The sequence below is a fragment of the Silene latifolia genome, chromosome 7, assembly GCF_048544455.1.
Source record: "Silene latifolia isolate original U9 population chromosome 7, ASM4854445v1, whole genome shotgun sequence".
In the NCBI taxonomy this organism is placed as follows: Eukaryota; Viridiplantae; Streptophyta; class Magnoliopsida; order Caryophyllales; family Caryophyllaceae; genus Silene; species Silene latifolia.
The window spans coordinates 3,460,661-3,475,404 of NC_133532.1; the positions used below are offsets into that span (position 1 = coordinate 3,460,661).

Here is a 14,744-nt window from a genome sequence, read left to right on the forward strand (position 1 = left end):
GGAGTACGTCAATGAAGAGTAAAACCCGTGCTCTCCACTTTTTATTATCGTACATGCTCTTAAATTGTGCCGAGCTTTATCATCATGAGGGGTAAATGAAGTTGTAAGAGCAGACTCAAGCAGTGGACCAAAACTCGAGTAGTATCGAGTTTATAAATAAACGAACCACCTTCAAGGTACAAATGTACAATGCCATCCTATTTGAGCAACTCTCATAATCATTTCTTGCTTTCCATTATTATTATTCTCTCTTCCGCCCATAAATGGAAATCGAATTGCAACTCTGTATGAAACACACCAATAGCTTGGCCAACGCAAGTCTGATTTCATGATCTCTTGTCCCCTCCATAGCTTGATTAATTCAGGTTAGAAATTATGAGTAATATAAAGCAAAGCTAACAATCTCGTCCAGTAAGGAGTTTAGAATTGCTGAACAAGTATATACATAGTTCCACAGTTATGATATCCATATGAAACTAAAATCCGTTCAATCTATGTTACTAAGCCAAGATGACTACAATTGATGTACCTTTTGCTCCTAACTTCTAGTGACGTGGTCTGGTTTTCAAACAAGTTTGCACAAGGCACTATGTCTTGTAATGCGGCCTTGTAACGCCTGCATCAAAGAGGGCTTATCTAGTCGGTAAATACGGTTGACGCGTCTCAAATGGATGATGATCACCTGTTGGAGGTGCGGTTGCATCACCGGCAGCGGCAGGTAGTGGAGCTGTTGCCTGCAAACATTTAGACTGGCGTTACTTACAGTATTACACTACCGAATGAAGCAATAGGTTCAATGTGAATGTTTCTTATCAATGGCAATTCAAATACTTGGGATATAATCACGGCCTCCGCAGCCGCACTTCTCTCCGTACTCTTCTAATCATCAAATCGGTTGATTCCATCCAACCCTCAGTTTTGGCTAATTAGTCTTTCAGCTATCAATATTCGATTTCTACAAGCTTAAAAGGACAAATGATTTTGAGCTCAGATTCAAAGATTGTTGAAATAAAAGCCGCGGAGAAACTGAATCTCTAAGCACTACACCAATCTCAATTCTCAAGACTTATCCAGTTCACTATCCAAGCAAACACGTGGGAATGGTATGACATGCCTGAATTCAGTATCAACACAGTCAAATACTCTTGCGCATCATTACTACACTCGTCTTTTCATGTTATCAAAACTATTTTTATGTGAGACTAAGTACAACACTCCAAAACAAACCGTACATGTGGCCATGTGTCTTGAGGGCAGTCAGTCGGGCACACACATTAGCATTCTATACTTTCTCATTCTACCATAAGAGTCTTTAATATCCCATAATAACTTCAAAACACAGTAATAAAGTAAAAGATGGCTTCTCATGATCAATTGAGAAAGTATACAATGTTATCGTGTGCGGGGCGCACATTATTCTAACCTATCACAATATCATCGTGATAAAGCAAGCGTGCAAGTGGGGTTTAAGTGTTTCTTCTAGAAGTTTTGCTAGGTAGGGTAGATAACTAAATATTACCATGTCCATAATTCACATAATGATACATTTCAATTGTTACCCACTCTTCATTCTTCAGGTTATTACCAGAAATTGGAAATTCTACTTAACTGCTGGACATATGTACATAACGTGCATTGCAGCAAGCCAGCAACAGGCTCAATCTTGAGTGTTGAAACTACAGGGAAATGGATTTTCAAAGTTAAATTCCACTCATAAAGCAGCGTCAACCATTTGATTTTCGGAGATAAAATTTTCTTCCCGCATAACAGAAGACTCATGGTTAAGTCATAGTTTCGGAAATTATGCCGATTTTATAAATAACTGAAGAAGGTGACAGCTAAGTAGATAACCACATAGGCACATAGCCATGAAAACCATGATACACTATGTAGGCTTAACGTTTTTGTTTGGACTTTGGCAGTACATTGTAGAGTCGCTTATGTTGATGTCAATTATCTTCCGATACAAAATGGAGAATTTCTCGTTGTAATGAGGCACAAGAAACGGTACAACCAAAGGGGAATGTCATTAAAAACCTGTCTTATCAACACCTTAATCTTAGCTACTAGGCTGAAAGTTGAAGACTTTAATTAATGAATATAAAAAGTCATGCAGGAAAGTAGTTCCCTTTCCTCGGCTGGACAAACTAACAAAGAAAGAAAGATAGGCGGCATGAGGAAGACAAGGCGCGGAAAGGCGGAGAGTGGGGGAAAAGTGTCACTCCTTCCTAGGCTGTGGAAAAATTAGATTCTTTGAAAGAACCGGAATTTCTCCTCGTTCTGCTCCATTCATTCCGAGTAGTTTGTAAAATATGGTTTCCAACAACCCAGTTTCAGCTTAAGTGAGGTGTTTTAACAGAAACAACAACATTACCCCAATGCCTCAATGACTCCCTCAAATTGCGGGGTAAGGGGGGTCGGATGTACGTAGTCTGATCCTTTTGTTAGCAACACAAAGACTGTTTCCGGATGACCTAAGGTGTTGTAACAGCAAATTATTTAAATGTATGGGAGTTGGAACTTGGAATTTGAAGCAAAGGTCAAGGAATGAATGAATACTCGTATAGAGCATCTACTGCTTATAGGATTAAAAAAGGATAGAACATAGTTGAAACAAAACACAACATTCAAGTAAGATATGTAAGGAAGAAGTAAAAAAGAAGGAATGAAATGGTGAAAATAAAAGAGAAGGTACCTGATGCATAGGATAGTGGGAAGAATAAGGAGCCCGAAAAACGGAATCAGAAGCTCCAGCGTATCCCAAGGCTACAAAAACAGCAGGAAACGAGGGAAAAAAAAAGGATGGGGAAATGTGTGGAATAAGTAGAGAAGACAAAGAAAAAAGGCAGTAGATGGAGTGGCATAGGCATACCTGGATGAGAGGGTGGTAAATGAGGACGCAGTGTTTGAATTTGATTACTCATTTCAGTGATTTTGGTATCCATTTCCTGATACTGTTGTAGATTAGCTGATCTCGTCTTTTTCTCAAACTCAATTGCGCCTCTGTGTAATTAAACATACATTTATCACCTATTCTTATAACTTACTGTATAAGGGAGAAGCCAACAAGTAGAAAATAGAAAGTCATACAGACAGACAGACAGACCTTCCTTTGCGGAGCTCGAGTCGCATGGCGTGAAGATCAGCCTTAAGATTGGCGACCTCAGCCGCATCCATCCGAATCCTATGCAACTCGGAATCAAGACGATTAAATTCAGAGTGGAGCTGAATATTAGAGTGGGTGAGAGTGGTAACATGAGCCACAACCTGGGCATGCTCGGATTGGAGTGCCTGAATAGAACCGAGTTGGGACTCAACCCCAATAGACCTCTCCAAAACAGCCTTCACCTCCAAATCAGTATCTTCCCTCACCTTCCGGGCAGTTGACACTAGTTGTCGGAGGTGTTGGTGGGCCACGGATAGGTCTTGTTCAAGAGCCGCGCGTGTGCCAAGCATCTCCTGATGATCTTCACGGAGTACTTGGATTTTGCTGCGGTTGTGGGAGATGATGTCATCCTGGGGTTGAGGTACCTGAAATGCGGAGGGCATAGTCGTCGGAGTAGTAGCAGTACCACCCTTACCACCCTTACCCCGTCTACCTCTTCTTCGTTTTGATTTCTCCTCGCTTTTAACTTCTTCCATCCCCGTTCCCCCCCCCCCCCCCCCCCCCCCAATTATATACTCAATGTACCCTTTTTCCAAAGTAAGTACGGAGTAATTACTACGGAGTATATATATCAATAACCCCAATTAATGGGAGTTTTACTATATGGGCCATTCCATTAATACGGAGCAGCATAGGGCCTCAGGCGGGGCCCCAATGAGTTCTACTCCTAATAATATTGGGGGCTGATTTATATCGACGACGTTTTAGTAAATATCGACGACGCGTTTTTAATAAAAAACGATGATATGAACGCCTTTTTTGACTTTCTCTCTCTAAAAAAATTTCTCTCAAACTCAACTAAATTAAAAACAAAAAACAACAACAACAACAATTAACAATATGTCAACCTAATTAGTTCATGACATTAATTTTGTAAATAACATATTGTTAATTGTTTGCGTAATCAAATTTTTACCCCAAGATTGAACAATGGACCAAACTTTGAGATATAACGTTCAACCATGGACCAAACGTTGGAAATCAACGCGTTTGCGTCCAAACGTGGGAAACCAACGTTGGCCGTGGTCCAAACGTTGGAATCCCACGTTTGGCCACGGAGAAATTTTTTTTTTTTTTTTTTTTAAAAAAAAAAAAAAAAATTTAAAAAAAAAAAAAAAAAAAATTCTCCGTGGCCAAACAACCAATTCCCACGTTCACCACGGATGAACGTTGCACTCAACGTTACACCCACTTCGACCAACAACCATTTCCAACGTTTGGCGCGGTTTACTTCTAAAAACCGTACAAATTCACTCCCAATCCAATTAACAACAACAAATTTCGACTCAAAAATCAATCCCAATCAACTATATTTCGCAAACAACATATAACAATACCAAAATTTACATAATAACAACTAATTAACATGAATTTTAATCGAAAAACTAACAAATTTTACACTAATTCAATTAATTTAAATAAAAAGCTAACACATAACCTAATTTACTAACTAATTCAATTCTAAAACAAAATCCAATCAATTTAATCAATCAACAATAACAATAAAGGAAATAAAACTATTTAATTTCATAGTTTAATTCAATTAGTTTCAATTTCTAAACTAATTTAACAAAAAAAAAAAAAAACCACACTTACTTGGCAACGTGGGAGGCAGCAGTGTGGTGGCGGTGGAGGCGGCAAGGTCGGCGTGGTGGTGGCAGCAGTGTGGTGGCGGTGTGGTTGTGGTGGCAGTGTGGTGGTGGTGTTGAGTGTTGGTGGAAGTTGGAGGTTGAGTAGAGAGAATAGAGAGAATAGGGAGAATGGCTAGTGAGAGATGAGGGGCAGTGAGCGTCTTTTTTATGAAAAACGTCGTCGACGTTTACTAAAACGTCGTCGATATTAACGAATCCGGATAATATTCTTGGCTTTTTAAGAGTCTCATACTTTACTCGTTCACAATTTATTAATTATCGTCCAAAATTTTAATGAATTATCGAAAATACCCTCCCATCTTTATCCCCAAACATGCCAAACTACCCAAATTAAGGGGTCGTTTGGTTCACTACTTAGGAATGGAATGGATTGGAATGAGAAACCATATGAGTATGAGGTTCCAATTCCATTCCTTCTCAAACATGTTTGGTTCATTAGAAAAATAAATATGGAGGAATGGAGTTTGAATCCATGGGGAGGAGGTGGGTATGGGATTCCAAGGGGTTGGGGTGGAATGAGAATCCATCAGGATTCTAACTCCATTCCAAAACACCCCAACCAAACACTAGAATGACTAGAATCCATTTCATTCCATTCCAAACCTCCCAACCAAACACCCCCTAAGATTTTTCTTTTAAGATTCTCACAATAATCCTCCATATTCGTTGCCAAACTCCACGTTTGTTTCCCAATAACGTCATGTTAAACTTATGAAAATCACAAAATCCAAGCTCATTTTGGCACTTTGGTTTGCATAATCTGTCTTGTGAAAGCCAGGGGATTTCCTTTTACCGTTTGAAGGCAGGCCCCCCGTGACAACCGCTTGCAACTCTTGACAAAAATGACCCGTTAGTTTAAAGATGGTCATGGCATAAATATGAATCGATTAGGCTATTGTCTTTACCAGACTTTTCTACCTTAGTAGTTAGTACCTACTTAGGTCTCTTTGGTATGTAATGTGTGACTCTTAAGTTATTCTTAAAAGTAGAGTGACATCAGCAACATCAAGTCCTAAGCATAATCCTAACAGATTGGCTAGTGTGGCAAAACCTGATTAACATTGAATACAAAGTAAGTTTACATTATTGTGGGATACAACTAATAAAAGTGATAATATTGCTGAAGATTGAGCTCATCATACCGGTTTGATATGTTAAAACCCAAGAAGATTATATTTCTACCACTAGAAATGAGAATATCAAGCAGGGAAATACGACATTTCTAACAAATATAATCCGTATAATAAAGGCCGCTCCACATTTATATAGTTTAAGCACCATATGATTCATATCCCCAATTCCCCTTGTAAAGCACACTACAAAAACTAATATCGGATACTATGAGAAAATCCTCGATAAAAAAAAAGAGCCCAATTCGAACGAAAGTCTTAAGTAGGGCCATTACAATTTCATATGGAGAGAAGAGGCGGTGCAATTATAAAGCCCAACAACTGCAGAGTGTTAGAGTTGAGAAAGAAGGAAGGAAGCATAATTATCCCCAATTTGCAATTTCCCTGGTAATATCTGCAGTACGAAATACAAACAATGGCGGATGCCCTCCCTCTTTTCTCCTCCCGTCTCAAATCAAACAGGTTTTCGTTCCATCTTCCTGGCTTTTCAATTTAATGCATAATAATGTTTGTAATTTTCATTTGGAATTTGCAACAGATTGGACGAGTCGACACTTGAAATTCTAGAACAAATGCTGTCTTCATCTAAAAATGTTAAAGAAATGCAGCATCTCCGGACTCATCTTCTTCAATTTCTCACTTCACAATCTGTAACAATTATTCGCCATTCCGTCCATAAACCCATCCTACACAGGCTCTCTACTCTTGACTTCTTCCTTCGCGCCTTCCTCATACTTCATGATCTACAGGTCTTTTCATTTTGAGCCTGCTTTACTTACTGCTATTTTCGTTTCTGAATGTTGCAAATTCACTCTATGTATGTATATGTGTTTCTGAATTTGCACGTAGAGTTGCTTGTCTTTGCGATATGAGGGACTCGTTTTACGTGATTCAAGCGCCGCCACTCACCCGCACTTTCAAGTTACTTATGGTGAATGGATGAAATTTGCAGAAGATGCTTTTCAGAATGCTTTCTACTCTGTCGCCGCAAAGGTACTGTAATCCTCATTTACGACTTTGTTTCAGCCTATCCGTCAACGTGTCCCATTTGCCATTCTAGGATTTCGGATAACCTGGCTTGATGACTGAAATTAGGGGCTTGAATATCAACAGATCATAGTCAGAGTCATTTATTGTCTTTTTTTCACTCTATTTTTAGGCATGTGAGAATGCTATATCATGCTTCGATAGAAATGGTGATCAAGGCCATGACAAGTTACCTGAAAAGACGAGGAGCATTGATAGAATCCACAGGCTTAAGGATGCTGCTCTCCAATTATCTTCAAACCATTCTGGTAACATTGCCAACTTAGTTTGCTTTTGACATGTGTCCCGCTGTTTCTGAGATATTGTGATTGACTAAGCAATTTTGAGGTTTTAGATTTGCTGTTTCTGAGATGTACTCAGCTTGAAAATTCTTGCATAACTTCTCATGCCAGAGCTTTGCTTCTAATCACTATAATTGGTCAATTACGGAGTAATATAAAGACATTTTATGGGCTACCAAAAGTACCACTTACTGTATTAATTAAACACCTGTTTTGGACTGGTGCAGCATATTAGCACTAGGATGGAACTATTTCTAAACTACTGTGCCCAAATAGCCTTCCTGAGCGTGCTCTTTAAATTTACTTCTAGCAGCACAGCCTTGGCGAAACTGATATCTTTTCTCTTAATCATTGACATCAACTGTTAGACACCTTAGGTCCACTTGGAGACATATGGAGGTACTATTCTGCCTGTATCTAGCCTGTATGGGGTTAACCCTTGGGCATGACACACCTTTAACACATGAAGCCACATCACATATGTGGTGGATGCCTTTGATGCATCACTGCACGCCTGACAATCATGGCGTGCATAATAGTTAGTCACACCTTTCCTTGTTTTTGGTATGCCCGCGCATCATGGTGCAGCCTTGCTTACCAAACCCTAATCCTCTGCTACGCCTATAATATCTATACATAGAAATTACGTAATTACCTGGATAGGCTTATTCTTGATTATTTTAGCGTATTGGGTCTCTATGACCTTGAAGCTACCTATATACAAGCCTCCCTATGATCATATCGGCCTAGTTTCGAGTCCCATTTTTGTCATTATGGATGTAATTTTACCCAGAACATATACCCCAGTCCCGTACAAGTATTAAAAAAAATGAGTGATGTTAATTTTTTTTTTCTTTTGTCATTTTGACTGTAATATGACTTCTCTGCACAACATATGACCCTACTAAGTTTCTCGTCCACTCTGAAGCAGTTCTGAAACCATGCCTTCGCAAGTTGGCAGTCATCTCTACCTTGAGTTAAACTCACCTAGGACAATTTTTTAAGTATGACGTTTTGAGTTAATTTTTGTCAACCCGACCGAACTAATAGCACCTTAGGTCCTGTTTTGCCTGGTAATGATGATGATGATTAGTCCTTGAGCAATGACACACTGTTAATTTATGAAGATTATGTCAACGGAGATATTTTATCTTCTGCCACTTGTAGAATGAGGATATTCATCCATCTGCCTCTAACACCGTTCCTTTTCTTTGGTGGTTGATTAGTTCAAGCACACACTGCAAAGTACGTGAAAAATAAGATTATGATTGTTGAACAATCTTCTCTCTCGACTGAGGCAGAGTGTCCAGCAAGCATTTCTTTCAAAAATGGGATCAAGCTGCATAACGCGCATAACTTGTTGCGACTGAAGAATCGGTAGATACTCTAGCTCGTCTGAAGGGACTATAAGCAACCTAATCAAGGATCTACCCCTTATGTTTCAGTGTGTATCAACAACTGACAACTAATCAAGAGTGAATATACATTGAATTGAAGATAGTACTACATAATCATTCTTCTAATTCAGTTAAACATAGGCATGATCGTAACTTAATTGTGGGTTTGAAAAGGTCTGATAATTCTTGGACCTTCGACAAGCAAGAATTAGCTGGTATTTTTGATGATCATTTCAAACATATATATGGAGTTAATATTTCTCATGGTATATTTCAACAGTATCATGAGACTCATAAGCACTTGTTTGGGAATATAAAGTTTTTGTTAACTAATGATCAGCAAGACTTTTTCTCTTCTACTTTTACACGTAAGGAAGTAAGAACGGCCGTTTTTCAACTTGGATCAACTAAATCACCCGGACCGGATGGAATTCCTGCTCTCTTTTATCAGAAATTCTGGTTTCATATTAAAACTGAGGTCGAGGATGCTGTTCTTTTTATGCTTAATACGGGGAATATTTCAACTGAATTCAATCGTACTGCTATTGCCCTCATTCCTAAGGTTGCTAGTCCGGAAACAGTTGATAATTTTCAACCAATCAGTCTCTGTAACGTAATTATGAAAATCGTTACAAAGTGCATTTCTAGCAGATTAAAAAGGGTAATGTCTCTTCTCATAGGGGATTATCAAAATGGGTTTGTTCCTGGTCGACACATTGCTGATAATATTTTATTATCACACGAGATCTTGCATCATATCTCCAATAAGCGTGTTGGAAAAAGGGGTCTTATTGCTGTTAAAGTAGATATGAGCAAGGCTTACGATCGGCTGGATTGGAATTTCATTAGATGTACTCTTCTTTCCATGAAGTTTCCGTCTAATTTTGTCGATCTTATTATGAATTGTGTCACTACGGTCTCTTATGAAGTTTTGATCAACGGTTCGTCAGGGAAGAGTTTTAGACCAAAAGCTGGTATTCGTCAGGGGGATCATCTTTCTTTGTATCTCTTTGCATTATGTACAGAAGTTTTTTCTCAATTGTTATGTTCTGCACAAGACAAAAAACTGATTAAGGGTATACGAATTCCGCGTGAAGCTCCCCCTATTTCGCATTTGCTTTTTGCAGACGATTCTATTTTCTTTATGGATGCTCGGGCCTCGGATTGTGCTGCCTTAATGACACTATTAACTCAATATGGGGATGCATCTGGTCAACGCATAAATGAGGCTAAGACTACTATAACTACGAGTCCTAACTGCACTCTTCGGAATTATAGGGAATGTTTGAAAATCTTAAAAGCACCAGGGCATAAAGGCATGGGCAAATATTTGGGGTTACCTACTGATTTTGGGTCTTCAAAGAAGGAGATTTTTGCTATGGTCATTGATAAAGCTAGAACAAGAATTCAAAGCTGAATAATAATTACTTATCATCGGTTGGACGACTGACTCTCATTAATTCAGTTCTCTCTTCGCTTTCTCTTTTCTCTCTATCGGTATTTAAAATGTCGGTAAGTGTGAGTTCGAAGATTAATTCTCTTCTCTCACAGTTTGGGGGGGGGGGGGTACTATTATGAGGAAAAGTCTTCACTGGTGTAGTAATATTGTTATTAGCGCTTCGAAATCTGATGGTGGTCTTGGCATTCGTAATATTGGTTGTCTTAATCAAAGCCTTTTGGCCAAAATTGGATGGAAAATTTTGGTAGCTCCTACTAGTCTCATTAGCAAAGTTCTTGGGCCGAAATTTAAAATATATCCTGACACTTTTCTTAGCTCATCCTTTGCCACAACTGGGAATCGTTCTTGGGGAGAACGTGGAATTCGCTGGGGTATTCAATTATTACGGGAAAATTTGGCTTGGCAAGTCGGTTTTCCATCCCTTCTTGATGTTTGGAAGGATAAATGGATCTTTGGATTGTCTTTGGGTCAGCTTCTCGGCCTTTCTGAACGGATATCAATGCGAAGCCACCTCCACCTCTTACTGTATGCCAATTACAAACTGCTTCTGGAGATTGGGATGTTAATGCTGTTTTTTCTATTTATGGCAATATTTTGGCCCCTTATATCCTTGCTCTTCCTCTTGCTGCTGAAGATTTTGATGACAGTCTTTATTGGACCCTAACTAAGAATGGTCATTACTCGGTTAAAAGTGGATATGCGATGGCCTTCTCGCTTTTTTGGAATACTAAGGCTACTGATACGGATTTCAATCGAATGACTGCTTATTCAAAATTGTTTTGCAAAAAACGATTATGGACTCTCCATATTCAGGGCAAATGGAAAACTTTCCTTTGGAAACTATTATCCAACTCTCTTCCTATTCGTCTTGAAGCCAGTAAAAGAAATCTTTCATGGAGTTATCAGTGCAAACTTTGTGCTTCCTTTGATGATCATTTGGAATCCTTAGATCATCTATTTCGTGACTGTTTGATTTCATCACACATCTGGGCGGGTTCACCGTTAGGCATTCGCAGTTCTAATGGCAACAATATTCCTATTCAATCATGGGTGATAAATTGGATTAGTTTTCTTCATAAGGATGGATCCTTAGATTCCTGCATTCTCTTTACAAGCCCTTTATGGAGAATATGGTGCTTACGGAATGATTTGGTTTTTCACCCTGATTCGGTTATGGGGTTATCTTCACATATCAGGATTCTAACGACGGATGCTATAAATAATTCTTCTGTGGCTAAGCTTCATCTTTCTTCCTCTGTCGTTCCTATTTCGGGGGATTCCATTGTGCTGGAGTCAATTAAGAATCATCTGCTTTTCTTTATCATCAACAACTGTCTTTGCTCCAACAACATTCGTCTTTTGTGCGATGCTTCTTGACATACGGACTTTAGGGCATCTGCTGGGTGGCTTTTTCAGGATTCAGATGGAGTCGTCTTTCATACAGGGCAATCTCGTTTTTGGGCAAGCTCTGCTTTACAAGCTGAAGCTACGACTCTGTTCCATGCTCTCAGGGATGCTGCCAGTCGGGGTTTTTGGCACATTAACGCTCAATCTGATTGTCTACGTCTGGTTCTTCTTCTTGCTGACTGTACGGATGTGCAACAAGAGCTCAAGACTCTTTATCGTTCTATATTTCATGTCCTTACTTCTTTTTACTGTTGTTCCATAAGTCACTGTCAAAGAGTTCTAAATCGGACTGCTCATCGTCTTGCGATTTCCGCAAGGTGATGATCTTAGCCCTTCCGTAAAAAAAAAAAAAAAAAATCAGCCTGACCTGCTGCCATCTCATCTTCATTTTCATCATTGGCATTGGCATCATTCCTGTAATAGTAGTAGATGCTGAGTTGAAGGAATCCCATCACACTTCCGAATCCACTCGGAATCTGTCACATACATTACACTGTTAAACAACCGAATTGATGGAACTATCGAGGCGTACATACTTTAACTAAAAACAGGTGATAAACCCAACTTACATAAACGTAATGGTCATTGCCAATTAATCCGAAAATGAACCAGCAGACACCACTGAATAATGCGAATAAAGTCGTAAATTAAAGAACGGCATGAATTACACACTCTTAGTCTTGATTGCCGTATACATGACAGTAACCGGAGACAAGTTCCTGATGCAGCCCGAAATAGCGGCAGCAAATCCGCAAAAAACCTTCCTCTTTGGGGCATCTTGGAGATAAAAAAGAGACAGAAAAACGACAACAGCATATATCGAGACAGTGAGAGCAAGAAGGGCTCATATCTTCACCTTCTCCTTTATAGGAGCAAAGATCAGGAAAAGTATTACGTAGACACACTCGAAGGCAGAACCAATACTATTGATTATTATCAGTAGCACGTTTATCTTGGGACTCAATCCATACCTTAAATATAAATAATTCATATAAGATACTAACAAATGTACTAACACATTATATGAAATGCGGAAAATACTAAATGTGGGATCAGGAATGTACCACATAGAGAGAAGACAATTCAACAAAATCAACACATAAAAAACTCCTGAGAACTTCTCTGTCGAACCATTTTCTATGATACTAGTATAGAGTATGATATACTTACAGCAACGTAACAGTCGTGGCCAAGTAGTCCGAATATGAACCAGCATGTACCGCTCAAGAAAGCGAATAAAGACGGAAAGAAGGGCATGAACTCCACCCTCTCAGTACTGATTACCGTCCACTGCAATTGAAATGAAGCTACCCTGGCATTGATTTCTGGACACTTATGTTTCAGGTTTCTCAATTTTGCTTGTGGGTTGTGGCCATAATATACAAATTTTGTAAATGTTTGTAGACGAACAAGAAATATGGCATTATTTTAATTCACTTATTTCCTTTAAAAATCTATCCACATTCCATTAACTTTAAACTTAATTAACTCAAAAAAAACTACAATAAAAAAATACGCATTAACTATAAGTTAATAATTTCAAGATATTTCATATGGAGTAGTATTATATATATTCGAAATAAAAAAAAAAAAAAAACTGAATACATAAGAAATTAAGAACGAAGAAGAATAAATGGAGTTGAAAACAAAAATCTATAAAATATTATTAAAATGCTATCCTAAAAATGTCACGTAGACAATGCCACATGTGATGAAAAAAAGCCACGTACAAAATAACAATGTGATTTGACAAACTAATATGACATGAATTATCAATTTATTATTATATTTTATTAATTTAATTCACTTATTTCCTTTAAAAATCCATCCATATTCCATTAGCTTTAAACTTAATTAACTCAAAAAAAAACTACAATAAAAAAAAATATGCATTAACTATAAGTTAATAATTTCAAGATATTTCATATGGAGTAGTATTATATATATATGTATTTGAAATAAAAAAAACTGAATACATAATAAATTAAGAACGAAGAAGAATAAATGAAGTTGAAAACAAAAAAAATTGTATTGTTATTAATTCACAACTTTTTTTTTAAAAAAAAAGTCAACTTTAATTTCCGTCAACTTTATTTTTTTTTTTTTTAAAAATTAATGAGAATTAACTTTAAATTTTTTTTTTTTAAAAAGTCAACTGTTCTCATTCCGTCAGAAATATTGACTTTTCTAACGGAATTTCCATCAAAAAAGTTGACTTTCTGTGCCACGTATGACGGATAGACCGTCAGTAATGGGTGGGTATTCCTGACGGAAAATGCGTCAGAAAACGCGCTTGACTGATATGACGAATTACCCGTCAGTTTTTCGTCACTAAATTAATTCCCTGACGGAAAATCCGTCAGGAACCCGTTTTTCGTGACGAATCGTAGTGACGTCGATTCCTGACGGAAAAACCGTCAGGAACCCGTATTTCTGACGGAAAAAGCGCGTTATTGACGGATTATTTCCGTCAGTTTCCCGGCCCGTGTTTATTTTGTAGTGTAATGACCTAAATATGCAAATGTTCACAGCATGTTCTTAGGATACAAGTTAAAAAAAATGGTGTCGAGTAGCGTACCACAAGAGAAAGTGTACATGAAACCATAGCAACTTAGAGCAACTCCAATAGTACAATTTTTGGACCTGCTTGCAATTTACATAAATTACCTAGCTACAACATAACCATTGGGGAAGAAAAAGTAATGTGTGCTTGAAAGCTAATGTAGCTTGCACAAGCTACATGCTTGAAATTGAATGCTTTGAATAATAATGTACAAATTGAATAAAATTAAAGTTAAAATAGTAATTTAACTTGTATGACTCATACAAGCTACATGGTATTGTAGTTTACCACTAAACGACTTTGTAGCCGAAAAACAGGGTTGCTTGAAATTATGAAACGGAAATCCAAGCTACAAGAGATTGTAGCTATCCATTGAAGTTGATCTTATGAGACCCATTGCCGTATTTCAATCATGTTCCTAAATATGTAGATAGTATTACGATCCACATAATATTATTTTTAATATAAATAAATATAGCAATACGAGTGTTATTTAGTTTATCCAATAGTTAATACGAGTGTTATTTGTGTGAATCAAACGAAAAGGGAAAAAAACGGGAAATTCCCACCTGTACCCCTCTAGTATGAACTAATCATACTTGTACTCCTTCTTTTTATGAAAGCTCACTTGTACCCTACAAT

The 14,744-nt window shown here is 37.9% G+C and overlaps 2 protein-coding genes across 4 annotated transcripts; one reads left to right on the forward strand and one right to left on the reverse strand.

Moving 5' to 3' along the window:
- Positions 1-404: 404 nt before the first annotated feature.
- Positions 405-3,702, reverse strand: LOC141591408 (protein FLC EXPRESSOR-like). Of its 2 annotated transcripts, none has more exons than XM_074411717.1 (4): positions 3,107-3,702; positions 2,873-3,003; positions 2,696-2,766; positions 405-734 (listed from the first exon to the last, which is right to left on the reverse strand). In XM_074411717.1, exons 1-4 carry the CDS (start codon positions 3,640-3,642, stop codon positions 633-635), a joined length of 840 nt encoding a protein of 279 aa, XP_074267818.1. In that variant the 5' UTR covers positions 3,643-3,702; the 3' UTR covers positions 405-632. The 2 variants fall into 2 exon arrangements, with proteins under 2 accessions (XP_074267818.1, XP_074267819.1); XM_074411718.1 differs by lacking the exon at positions 405-734 and adding an exon at positions 1,540-1,676 and having other exon boundaries at positions 3,107-3,651.
- A 2,468-nt stretch (positions 3,703-6,170) lies between these two features.
- On the forward strand, positions 6,171-9,003 carry LOC141591417 (protein DOUBLE-STRAND BREAK FORMATION-like). Of its 2 annotated transcripts, none has more exons than XM_074411727.1 (5): positions 6,171-6,410; positions 6,487-6,697; positions 6,798-6,941; positions 7,108-7,243; positions 8,503-9,003. In XM_074411727.1, exons 1-5 carry the CDS (start codon positions 6,364-6,366, stop codon positions 8,655-8,657), a joined length of 693 nt encoding a protein of 230 aa, XP_074267828.1. In that variant the 5' UTR covers positions 6,171-6,363; the 3' UTR covers positions 8,658-9,003. The 2 variants fall into 2 exon arrangements, with proteins under 2 accessions (XP_074267828.1, XP_074267829.1); XM_074411728.1 differs by lacking the exon at positions 8,503-9,003 and adding an exon at positions 7,504-7,589 and having other exon boundaries at positions 6,267-6,410.
- Positions 9,004-14,744: the final 5,741 nt, after the last annotated feature.